Source organism: Prunus persica, chromosome G5 (genome assembly GCF_000346465.2).
Source record: "Prunus persica cultivar Lovell chromosome G5, Prunus_persica_NCBIv2, whole genome shotgun sequence".
NCBI lineage: Eukaryota > Viridiplantae > Streptophyta > Magnoliopsida > Rosales > Rosaceae > Prunus > Prunus persica.
The window spans coordinates 10,151,479-10,164,155 of NC_034013.1; the positions used below are offsets into that span (position 1 = coordinate 10,151,479).

The following is a 12,677-nucleotide window of genomic DNA, read 5'->3' on the forward strand; positions in this document are numbered from 1 at the left end:
TCAACATAACAGATAATGTAATCCATGAACCCATTAAACAGAAAATCCATGAACCCATACCTATAAGCACATTATTAACAGATCGCAAAGCATACACATAAAACCCTTTAACAAAACAACCTAATATAACTCAATGAATTTACAAGGGGAAGATAGGGTTTGTACTTACAGGTTGGACGAGCTCACAGATTCGACGGAGCCTGGAGAGTGCAACTTTTAATTAGAGCAGAAGTGAGAGAGCAAAATGTTATGTCGCGCGAAATCTGAAAATTTTAGGTTTCAGGGTTCGAAGTATAAGAATAAGAGCCAAATCTAAAAAAATTTAGGTCGCGCGAAAATTTTTAGAGTTCGCGCGTTTTAAAACGTCGAAAGAAAAACCAAGGCGAAAGTTCTACACGTACCGACGTAAATTTAATATTCCACGACGGAAACTTCATTTTTCGGATTAAGAACGTAAGGCCGTTCATTTTGAAGCTTCATTTTTCGGATTAATTTTAAATTTATTTTGAATTTTTTATATAACGACGACTGAAAAACCACGTCGGTGTTAAGAAATTAAAGACGTTGTAAATTATATAAACCGACTTACATATTAAAATGACGTCGTTTAAAGCGTAAACCATGTCGTATGTTTTTCTGTACGACGTAAAATATGTATTCCACGACGCAACCACCGTCGTTAAAAATTAATACCCAAAACCCATAAAACTAAATTATACAATTTAAAAAATTAAGTTTATAAAAGGTTTTATGGTTTTAAAGCCTAACATATACCCTAGACTACCCAAAAATTATACTTTAAAAATAAACCCCAATAAATAACAACCCTAATCTCTAAACCCTAGACTCTAAACCCTAAACCATAAAACTAGAAGTGATTTTATGACTCATCAAAACAATTTTGTTTTGGATGGTCATTTTAAATTTTTGTTATTCAAAATGAATTTTTTCAAGGTTTATGTGGAAGAAAATATATCAATGACTTCATAGGAGTTGACTTTTCAATTTTCTGATTTATTTTAAATTTATTTTGAATATTTTGATATAAAAATAATAAAATATTCTTACCACAACAACAAACCACGTCGGTGTTAATAAATTGTAGACGTTGTAAATTGTAATAGACTACTAAGTCGTTAAAATGACGTCGTTAAAATGAGAAACCATGGCGGCTATTTAACTATACGACGTAAAATATATATATCAACGACTTAACCGCTGTCGTTACATAAACGTCGTCGATGATACCCTGAACCCTTAAGAAATTGAAGATGTTGTAAACCATAAACGACTCAATTGTTCAAAGAACGTCGTCTAACTATATTTTTACGTCGTATTTGTTTAAAACACGAAACAACAAAATACGACGGTTTTTGACTTTATTAGGTCGTTGGAAAAGTATTACACGTCGGTTAAGCAATTTGTATGTTTGTTTTTTTTTAAATTTAAGAAAACCTCAACAAATTTTTACATTACATATTATAGAGAAAATTTGTACATTATACATAAATATCAAGTGTTCAATAATTTGGAAAACAAACTCTGCCCATTCATTCCGGACTTCATCAATGGCTTCTTGGGGGTATGAAGCTTCCTGGTTTCCCTTGGCATACTGCATAAACAATGACTATTAGGGTTTATAAATAAAAAGAAATTCAATCACAGACGACGATATTTTTCATAACCGACGTAGTATATCCATTCAACGACGTTAATTTTACATGACCGTCGTTGATAATACAAAAAACGACGTGAAATGTATGAAGGTAATTTCTTCTTACCTTATTCTCAAACCCCAAGGAAGGATCCATGATGATGTCCCTCATGAAGCGCATCACATAATACCCGCATTCGACATTGCTGGGTTGCTTTGGTGTGCCTGAGAGAGTTTTCCAAATTACATTTTTACGTCCTGCTCGGCCTATGTGGGTATTATATATTTTTAAAGCACTGTTCACGATGTTTTTCGCCTCTTCGTCGACCACACGATGACCTGGCAGAGGATCCAGAAAATAGACGGTCTCCTTCTTTGCTCTTACAATCAGCAAGATCCAATGACGGCTGCACAAAATTAATATAAAAACGACGGTTATTTACAAAAACGACGTATTATAGTATTTCACACGACGAAATAAAGTAGATAACGACGACATTATATATTTATCACGACGACAAATAAATACCGACGTGGTTAGTAGTTTCAAACGACTAAATAAAATAAAACACCGACGTGGTTAGTTTATAAGCTGTCATTTATTGAAAATCATAAAAACAAAATCCTAAGGAGACTAACCCTGGATTGTAAGGCATCATGAAAAGCTGTTCACCGTCTGTCTTCTGAAGTCGAGCTGCTACCAGTCGTGATCTTTCAGTTATTGTGCCAGAGTTGGCACTAACTGTAGCAGGGTCAATAAAGCCAACCATGCTGCACATATTGGCTTGTTTCAAAACATCGTGTAAGTACCTAAATACATAAAATAATATAAACAAGTCAGCAAAAACAAACACGACGGTTATGTATAAAACAACGACGTATTATAATATTTCACACGACGTACTGAAATAGATAAGGACGTTATAATATATTTATCATGACGGTAGTTAGTTAAGACGACGTGGTTAGTTAGTTAAGACGACGCAATATATAAACCAACGAGTTATTATCTTAGAAGTACAAACCTCATATATACAGCCAATACAGTAGCTCCAATTTCTTCCATGCCTGCAAATTGTGTAATATCTTCAGGCAGGAGGAAGGTATCGCGCTCACCACCAAACACCTCCTTATCAATTGTAAATTGGAGTGTCTTATCCTCAGGCAGGAGTGTCGTTTCCACAAAACGACAAAGGGTTTTTAAAGAAGATGGCGCCTCCATATTTGAATAAGCACCAACTTCAATAACCTGTTTAAAGAAATAAAAAAAATGACGTGGTAATTCAATAAAGACGACGGTTTAAGGAATAAAACGTCGTCTTAAAAGGATTTAAACGACGGTGAAAAAATTGTCGTGGTAATTCAATAAAGACGACGGTTTTATTAATAAAGCGTCGTCTGAAACCATTTAAACGACGGTGCAAAAACCGTCGTTTAAATATTTTATTACGTCTTAAAAAAAGTCCGCCGTCTAAGTTTTAAACAAACGACGGATTAAATAAAAATATCGACGTCTGAAATTTTGAAAAACAAATAAAAAAGGCAAAGTTATGTGAACATACCTTGTCGTCATGCTTTTCTTCATCTTCTTTCTCCTTTTCTTCTTCCTTCTCTTCATCTCTTTTTTCTTCTTCCTTCTCTTCATCTGGCTGATGTTTTCCCCATTTTGGGCAGTATCATCCTCCAAATGTAGGGGATCTCACATCACCCTCCAGAGCAGCTAGCTTTGTCAGACATTGGATTTTTGGGGCTTTGGGCTAATTCTTGGGTTAAGCGATGGCTTGGATCAAATTGGGAATTTAATTGGGAAAGCTGACTCAGGAAATGCTCCCTCTCAGCCTCTACCAATTGTTTTGTCCTAGCCTCCATCCTTAAGGCCTCTTCCCTTGCCTTAGCCTCCATCTTTTTAGTCTCTTCTTGAAGGAGAACTCTTAAACTCTCCTTCAAACGGTCGTCAAAGCTCACCCTCTGTGGTTTGGGCAAATTGAAATATTGCCTTGGGGAAACACCAGCACCAACTCCCCTCAGTCTGCCTGGATGCTCGGGGCCCAAAGCCATGGTCAGCACATCATTGCTGCCATCTACTCTGACTTTGCCTTCCGAGACTTGTTTCTGCAATTCATCCTAAAAAAAGATAAACAAAAAAACACACGACGGTTATTTATGTACAAACGACGTATTATATAATTTCACACGACGCAATAACGTATAAACCGACGTTATTATAACTTATCACGACGGTAGTTATACCGACGTGGTTATTTATTTAAAACGACGAAATGAATAAACAACCGACGTCTTATGCTATAATTAAAGATAACAGAGTAGTGATTCCTATTTAGACCATTAACGACGTTTTTAAAAAAGTTTCGACGTGGTAATATCATTCACACGACGCGAAAATGAACCACCGACGTCTTATGCTATAATTACAGAAAACATAGTAGTGATTCCTATTTAGACCTTTAACGACGTTTTTAAAAACTTTTCGACGTGGTAATATCATTCACACGACGAAAAATATAACATACGACGTAATAAGAATAATTCAAAGTTTAATAAAAATTTAAAACAGAGTGATAGTAGGCTTACAATTAATTTTGCTTTCTCTGCCACCTTTGGATCAGGGATGTTACCATGTTTGTCCTGTCTAGCTCTCTTCCATAGGGTAGATCGATCAATTTCTACCCCAGGCATGGTTTCCTCCAATTGATCCTCCAATCCAGCATATCCTTTTCGAGACAATCGATGATTGTACTCGAGTTTCTCCCTAATCTGTGCATGTTGAGAATGCACAGACTCAAAATCTTTGGATAGCCTTGAAGCTACAAAGGCATCCCATTGTGCTTTCTCTATGAATTTATATGTTTCAGGGGGTTGGCTTAATTTCTCCCTGTCATTGGTGTATGGAAGGATATAATGCCTCGTTAGTGTAGACTTGAAATCCTTCCATTTCTTGGAAGCAGAAGCTAAAACAGAGGTCTTGCCCCCTTGGCCTACGACAAAAGCCATGTCAACTGCTTCCCAAATCTGCTCCTTTATATCCTTGGGGATTTGGGACCATTTCTTGTCCACAAGTGGGATCCTGGAGCGTGCCAACACACCAATATACGACTGCATCTCAATATGTGCTTGGCCAACACCTTTCCCCCTTTTATTGTACTCAACAATTGGCCTCAGTTTCTGAAGCTTTCTCTTCACAACACGAGGCATTGTGCTCATACCTCGACCAGTCTTTGAATCATCAGAGATTGTTGTCTGGCTGGTTTGTTCTGTCTCAGCAGATGATGAAGCAAACTTCATATTCTTCGAAGACTTCATCTCCTTCGAAGACTTGTCTTGAGGAGCTACCATTCCAAGCTTCTTGGAGCCAGAATCCTTAGTTTGTTGTTGAGAAACCATTTTAACAGACAAAACTGCAAGTGAAAATATTTCAGGAAAACATTAAGAACACAAACGACGGTATTAAAAAAATACGACGTATGATATGATTTTAGACGACGCAATGAAATAATCTCAGACGTAATAAATGTTTAAAACCATTATTTATATAACGTCGTGGTATATATGTTCACACGACGTCAATAGTAATACACCGTCGTGGTAAACTATTATTTATATAACGTCGTGGTATTTATGTTCATACGACGTCAATAGTAATACACCGTCGTGGTATTAACATTCACACGACGTAAAACAATAAGATATTTTGTCGTCTATATTAGATACCAACCCTAGTTTCTTTTTCTTTATATTTTATCAAATAAGGGAAAAACAAAAACCATTGTTCAGAGAAATCAAACCTGCAATTAAACAAGCATATAAAAAAAGACTATTATTTTAAAAACAACTTTGTCAATTTTCAGACGACGCTAGAACAACTGACGAACCGTCGTGGTCTACGGTCGTCTTATTTAGTTGATGTAGTTGTCTTCAAAGTTGGAAACTTTCCCTCTTTGTCTGTATATTTTATCAAACTTGGAAAGAAGTAAAATGATTTTGGCCAGAAAAAAGGTAAAAAGATTTTTCAAACAAAAAACGTATGAGCATGCAAAACAGTAACCAAAATAGTGAAAATGAAAGCTTACCTTTTGCGTGCAATGAAAGCAAGAGGAAGATGATCGATGTTTAAGTTCAGAGACGACGAAGAAGACGAGAGGAAGACGATGAGAAACTCTGACAATGCTCTGACAAGGAAAAAAGACGAAAAGGTTTCTCTGGGAGATTGAAATTTTTAATCGGGTTTGGAAACAGTGCATGTGTAAGTCGAAAAGTTGCTTACATATAAAACCATTTCAAAAAAATAATACGGCGGTTACATTTAACTACGTCGTTTTTAACTAACACGACGCAATATTTTTCGTTCGACGTGGAATCATTTCATTTAACGTCGTTAGGTTTAATATAACCGACGTGGATTTTAATTTTTAAATTATGAATAGAATTTTTTTTCCCGTGACCTTTCAGTTTATTTTTCAATTACAGTGCGTTATAAATAGAGTTTTTTTTCCGGAGGAAATTTAAAACGAAGGAAATTAATATTCTGCAATATGTAAAGTTTCTTTTTTGGATGACAGATTTAAATAAAATAAGAATATAAAAACAACAAATGTGTAAGTCAAGTAGACGAAAAGTTGCTTACATATAAAACCATTTCAAAAAAATAATACGGCGGTTACATATAACTACGACGTATAAATTACAAAATACGACGGTACATTTAACTTCGGACGTGGTAAATAAATACGACAGTAGTTTGTAGGTACCGTCGTAGTAAACTCAAAAATTAAAGTACATAAGTAATAACTCGCGTCATGGTAGATTATTTAACACGTCGTTTTTATTAATTTACCGACGTGGATTTTTGTAATATACGTCGATCATACCGACGTTGATTTTACAATTTAAACGGCGGTTGTTTTGTAAGGACCGCTGTTGGTTTTAAAAATTTATTCTATAAATTTGTCGCTTTCATTCATTTTCGGTTTACATTTAAGGTTCCAAGTTCTTCCTCTCTTACTCGCATCAAATATATGTCCACAAGAAGAAGCTTGTCAACTAGCCTTCTCACTTCCTTGATCAAGCCTGATAGGACACTTAGTGCTTCTGAATACTCCTTGCTTTCCATCAAAAGAGATGCAAGCCTGGCCTCCACTCGCTGTCGAAGGAAAGTTCGCTTCTCAGGGAAATCTGAAGATCAGATGTGCCTGATCCTCTGCTTGATTTTCTTGCCTAAGAAGATCCGTCGGATTTGTGATAGCCTCTTCCTTTATCCGTAGAGCTTCAGAAGAAGAAGATGGGTTTCAAGAATGCGATAAAGAATAGAAATGGCTTCAGATGGCCTCTAAAGCATGGGCAATTGAATCAGTAGTTTCTGGGAGATATGATGAAGACATTGTCAATGCTTTGAACTACACAAGTCCTGCAGAAAGATATGTTAAAGAAACTGAAACAACGGCGGTTTTCTGTTCTACCGTCGTCTTTTCTCGTCGTCTATATTAAGTTAAGATGGCGGTAGATTTATAATTACCGACGTAGATTATTTTGTTAAACGTCGTTAAGTGTACTACAACCGACGTGGATTTTAATTTTAAATTATAAATAGAGTTTTTTTTCCCGTATTCTTTCAGTTTTAGTTTTCAATTCCAAAGCGTGATAAATAGATTTTTCTTTCCCGAGGAAATTTAAAATGAGGGAAATTAATGTTCTAGAATTTGTAAACTAACACGACGCAATATTTGCAAATCTGTGTCATCTGTTAAGATTATGATGTGGAACAGAGTTCCATCTGGTAAGATTTCGTAACCCTTGGGATCTCAGACAAATCTGATTATGTCGGCGGTGTTCTATATAAACCGTCGTGGTTATTTCAATTCTTGTCATTAAGTAGATCTACCGACGTAGGATAAGAAAATCAAAGAAAAAAATTGTTAACAAAAATTCTTATTAAGACGACCGTTAAAATTAAAGGTACGACGTATAAAATGAATAAATACGACGATAAATTTTATTGTACGATTTAAAGATAACGTCGTAGAACTATACGAGAATGACGTCGTTATATTTATATTTTCCGTCGTTGTAAATTAATTTAATACGGCGATATTTTGTATTTTAAAGCCGTGGATTTGTTTGTAATTATACGGCGTCTTATACGAAAACCTCGTCGTGTTATTTTATGAGTAAAAACGGCAGTTTTTATTGAAATCGTCGTCTTTACTTTCTACGTCGGTCGATTCATAACTTCTGCCGTTCTTTGTTGGCATTGATTTTACACTGCGGAAATCTGTTTCAAATAGACGTCGGTTGTTTAATTATGTACGTCGTTGTTTTTGAACAGCCATTTGAAACTCCATTTTTTTAGTTGTCTAAGGTTGTATTACACGACGGTGTTTTTAGAACCGTCGTCTTTTTATAAACCACGACGGTTTTCACTTAGACCGTCGTTGTTTTCTGGTCGTCTTTTTCACTTTTTGTAGTAGTGAAATACAAAATCTAAAACTAAAACCAAAAGTAAATGCAATGCAATAGAAAATAACACTATTTAAATCTAAAATTTAACCTTTCGAGGCTTGGAAGAACTCTTAAATTCCTCAATTCTCGATGCATTATCGATATTATTAGCAAACTCTATCTCAATGTGGAGGATCATACAGTCAGTAAGAAATTCATCAGCTAAGTTGCTTCGAAGTCAATTCTTAATAATTCTCATACATGAGAAAGCTCGTTCTGTTGTTGCTGTAGAAATATGAAGAGTCAACACCAACCGAATCAATCTGTCAAGGAAAATATAGTTTTCTGCCAAAGTTGTTTCCACCAATTGTTGACATAACTGAGGAAGAGTAGTGGTTTCCTTAAAGCAAGGAAAGAGATGCATATTATTTTGACAATGTACTAGATGATGACCCATCATTCTTTTTCTTAAAAAAAGACAACAAATTCTTTGTTCTCTTGGGATTCCGATTGTGATCCGACATAATAAAAGATAGCCTATGAATTAGAAAAAAACTTAATCAAACATACCAACAAAAAATCAAACAAATTCTCATAATAGCATCTCAACAAAACCAAATCAAAAATTATAATTCATCCATAATTAAACACTAGAATACTCAATTTTAACAAAATCTCAAATCAAAGCTTTAGAATAAATCCCTAATCAAAGCCCTAATTAATTTCAAAAAAATCTTAAAATTATAATTCATCCCTAATTAAACCCTAGAATACTCAATTTTAAATTAAAACTATAATTAAAGATATATAGCAAAGGAGAAGGAGAGAATGAGAATGATACCTTGTTGGTGACAAAAGGAGAGGAGAAGATGTTGTTGCCAAGTTGCCCACCCAAGATAATAGAAGATGTAGCCAATAGAAGAAGAATTTGACCCAAAAAAAGAAGAAGAGAGAAACTTGCTGCTGCTGTCTGGTAGCAAAGAGAGAGAAAGAGAGAGAGAGAGAGAGAGAGAGAGAGAGAGAGAGAGAGAGAGAGAAACAAGTATTCTAATGGCCAAAGAGAAAGATAGAAAAGATGGGACCACATGGATGGGCAACATATGGGTAGGGTTTGTTTTTAATTCTTTTTATTTTTGGACTAGGCTTATAACACATATAGGTCTCTTTTTTTTTTTTTGAAAATTTTTGGGCTGGGTGCCTGGGCTGGTCGTGTCCTATAAGAATCTGTATAATTTAAGGCCAGTTTCGATAATTAACCCTACTTAATCAACAACAACCCAAGTTTTAGAATTGTTCTTCTTCGAGTTGAAATTGTTATGTTGTTGACTTCAAAAAATAAAATAAAATAAAAAGACCTAAGTTAAGGAAACTTAGGATGATAGTCCATCTCCTTTCATGAATGTATAATGTATCATAGGCCAACGGCAATATTATGTTTAGCTAATCAAATTTGTTTTGTCTTGTTCGGATTTTACTGTTTGGATTGGCATTTACTCCAGCAAAATGTAAATACGAAAAAACATAACTTTATTTGTATTAATGCAGATAAGATTAAATTGAGGATTTCACTAGTAAACTCATTTTAGCGTGACATAATATACAAAAGCCCTTATAGAGCCTATTTAGTCACTTGTTATTTTCTAATTGGTTCTTTTAAAATTTTACTATCCAATTAGATACCCAAAAAAAAAAAATAGAAAATGACATACTAAAATGAGTTTTTGAATAAATACTTGACCAAAGAGTCGTCACCTTAAATTAGCTAACAAAAATATTACTTGAATACATTAATTAAAACCAAAGTTTATCAGTCCTCTCAATAGCAATATAGAATCTCATTAGGATTTTAATTAGATTAACAAATACGGATAAGATTAAGTTGATAGACTCTCATTATCTAACTAGTACTAGTAATCCTGCTAGACACAGGAGGTTTTGCACTATAAATACCTTATCAAACCCACCTGATTTTGTACGCTTAATTCCATCGATCCTTCCAAGTTGTTTTCTTTTCGTTTTCTCTGGTTCAGTTTTTATTGCTTCAAGTAGTTTTCTTAGCTTTCTCAGATTTATTTTTGAGTGAAAGAGATAGAGCAAGAGTTAGAAGAAGGTAACAATGGCTGGGGGCGGTATAGCTCCATCGAGTGGTAGAAAACAATACCCCGGTAAACTCACAGCTAGGGTTCTTATAACATGTATTGTTGCGGCTACCGGTGGTTTGATTTTTGGGTACGACCTTGGAGTTTCAGGTATGTAACTTCTTTTTTTCACAACCTAGTTTTATTTTATGTATGCATGCATCCTTTAATTTCTAGAATTACCATGCAGTGTTTATAAGAATATACATAACATCGTATTTGATTTGGTGATTATGCAGGCGGTGTGACATCCATGGACTCTTTCTTGAAACAGTTCTTTCCAGCAGTTTACCAGAAAGAATCTTCGATCAAGCCTTCCGACGATCAGTACTGCAAATTCGATAGCCAGACACTTACACTTTTCACATCTTCGCTATATTTGGCTGCTCTAGTTGCATGCATTTTTGCATCAACTATAACCAGAGTGTGTGGTCGGAGGCTCACAATGATCTTGGGTGGAGTTCTTTTCTTGGCTGGTGCCTTGGTCAATGCCTTTGCTAATGCTGTTTGGATGCTTTATGTTGGTCGTCTTCTTCTTGGTTTTGGTATTGGATGTGCCAATCAGGTACCCATGATTATGATTTTCTTTTTTGCTATATAGATTATACTTTATGAATTTTAGGTTATTTGCAATCCAGTTTGTTATTTCGCGTACTTTTTACAAACCCTAATCCATTTGTTTTAATTCTTTTTGAGCAGTCTGTGCCTATCTATGTCTCTGAAACAGCCCCATCTAAATACCGTGGTGCTCTCAACATGATGTTCCAATTGTCGATCACAATTGGAATCCTTGCTGCTGGTGTGCTTAACTATTTCTTTGCCGAGATCAAAGGCGGTGGGGGATGGCGTTTGAGTTTGGGAGGTGCTGCAGTCCCTGCCATTATAATCATAGTTGGAGCATTGTTTTTACCCGATACACCAAACTCCTTGGTCGAGCGTGGCAGGCATGAGGAAGCCAAAGCTCAGCTTCTTAAGCTCAGAGGAGTTCCTAATGTTGATGAGGAGTTTAATGACCTAGTTGCGGCCAGTGAAGCATCCAAGTTGGTAAAACACCCATGGGTTAGCTTGTTGAGCAGGAAATATAGACCCCAGCTTGTGTTTGCAATCGGCATCCCCGCCTTCCAGCAACTCACCGGCATGAACGTGATCACGTTTTATGCTCCTGTCTTGTTCAAAACAATGGGGTTTGGAAGCAAAGCTTCTCTCATGTCAGCTGTCATCACCAATCTGGTTAATGCTTTAGCTACATTTGTCTCAATTCTCACTGTTGATAAAGTTGGAAGGAGGAAGCTTTTCTTACAGGGTGGTTGCCAAATGCTCCTCATGCAGGTATGTTAAAGAGTACAAGTTCCTTTTTTATTTCCCTCTTTGTTTTATTTTCTTCTATTTTTATGGTTTACTTCCTTCAATTTCGTACAAAAAAATCACAATTTAATGTTTTTTTTTTTCCTTTTGTTGGCATTTTTAGGTGGCTGTTGGAATTGCTATGGCTGTTAAATTTGGGGTCAGCGGCAACCCTGGAAAGTTGACACTAGGGTTTGCAGTTCCCTTGGTGCTCTTAATCTGTGTTTACGTTGCTGGATTTGCCTGGTCTTGGGGGCCTCTAGGATGGTTGGTGCCCAGTGAAATTTTCCCACTTGAAGTAAGGTCTGCTGCTCAGGCTATCAATGTCTCCGTCAACATGATCTTCACCTTTGCCATAGCTCAAGTCTTCACAGCCATGCTCTGCCACATGAAGTTTGGCTTGTTCTTCTTCTTCTCAGTCTGTGTGGTGGTGATGAGCATTTTCATCTACAAATTGTTGCCCGAAACGAAAGGAGTTCCAATTGAAGAAATGCACACTGTGTGGGAGAATCATCCATATTGGCGGAAGTATGTTGTTAAAGATGAAGGCATTGCCATGGGTAAGGGCAAGGGAGGACAGAGTGCCTAAAGTTTGTTTTTGTTTTAGATTTTCTCTATATTTTATAAATTTTTATAAACTTTTTAGGTTTAATTTCGGTCTGGAAAATTTTGTTGGATACTGGATTTCTTTTTTGATGTGTCTGATTGGATTAAATTTATTTATTTTAAAATTGATTTATCTTCAGATTGTCAATTGTGCCCTAGATGCCCAAACTTATATAACGCTTATGCATGTGTATCCGAAGGCCCAATTTATTTCAACCACTTGAATGATAGATTCAAATCTTCATATTTTGAAAATCATTATTATGATAAGAAATTTTAATTTAGGGGCGAGACCACTCAAATAAAACTCCTTTGTGAGCCTTTTATCAAGAGTGCTGTTATTTACATCCCTGTTTTATTTTCTCACACACCTTATCTTCTCACCCACCATGTAAATTTGAAAAAATAAAATCCTATCTTTCCACCCATCATTATTCCTAAAATACCATTTAATTATTAATTCAAGAAAATTCTCTTTGCTA

General features: G+C 35.6%; 1 protein-coding gene and 1 long non-coding RNA gene across 2 annotated transcripts; one reads left to right on the forward strand and one right to left on the reverse strand.

Annotated features, from left to right (window-relative positions):
* Nucleotides 8,237-9,426, reverse strand: LOC109949286. The gene is made up of 2 exons (XR_002271856.1): nt 8,949-9,426; nt 8,237-8,644 (listed from the first exon to the last, which is right to left on the reverse strand). It is a non-coding gene; the product is annotated as an uncharacterized LOC109949286 (long non-coding RNA).
* LOC18775672 (sugar carrier protein C) lies at nt 10,224-12,317 on the forward strand. The gene is made up of 4 exons (XM_020563518.1): nt 10,224-10,356; nt 10,485-10,810; nt 10,945-11,574; nt 11,714-12,317. The coding sequence occupies exons 1-4, from the start codon at nt 10,224-10,226 to the stop codon at nt 12,176-12,178; spliced, it is 1,554 nt and encodes a 517-aa protein (XP_020419107.1). The 3' UTR covers nt 12,179-12,317.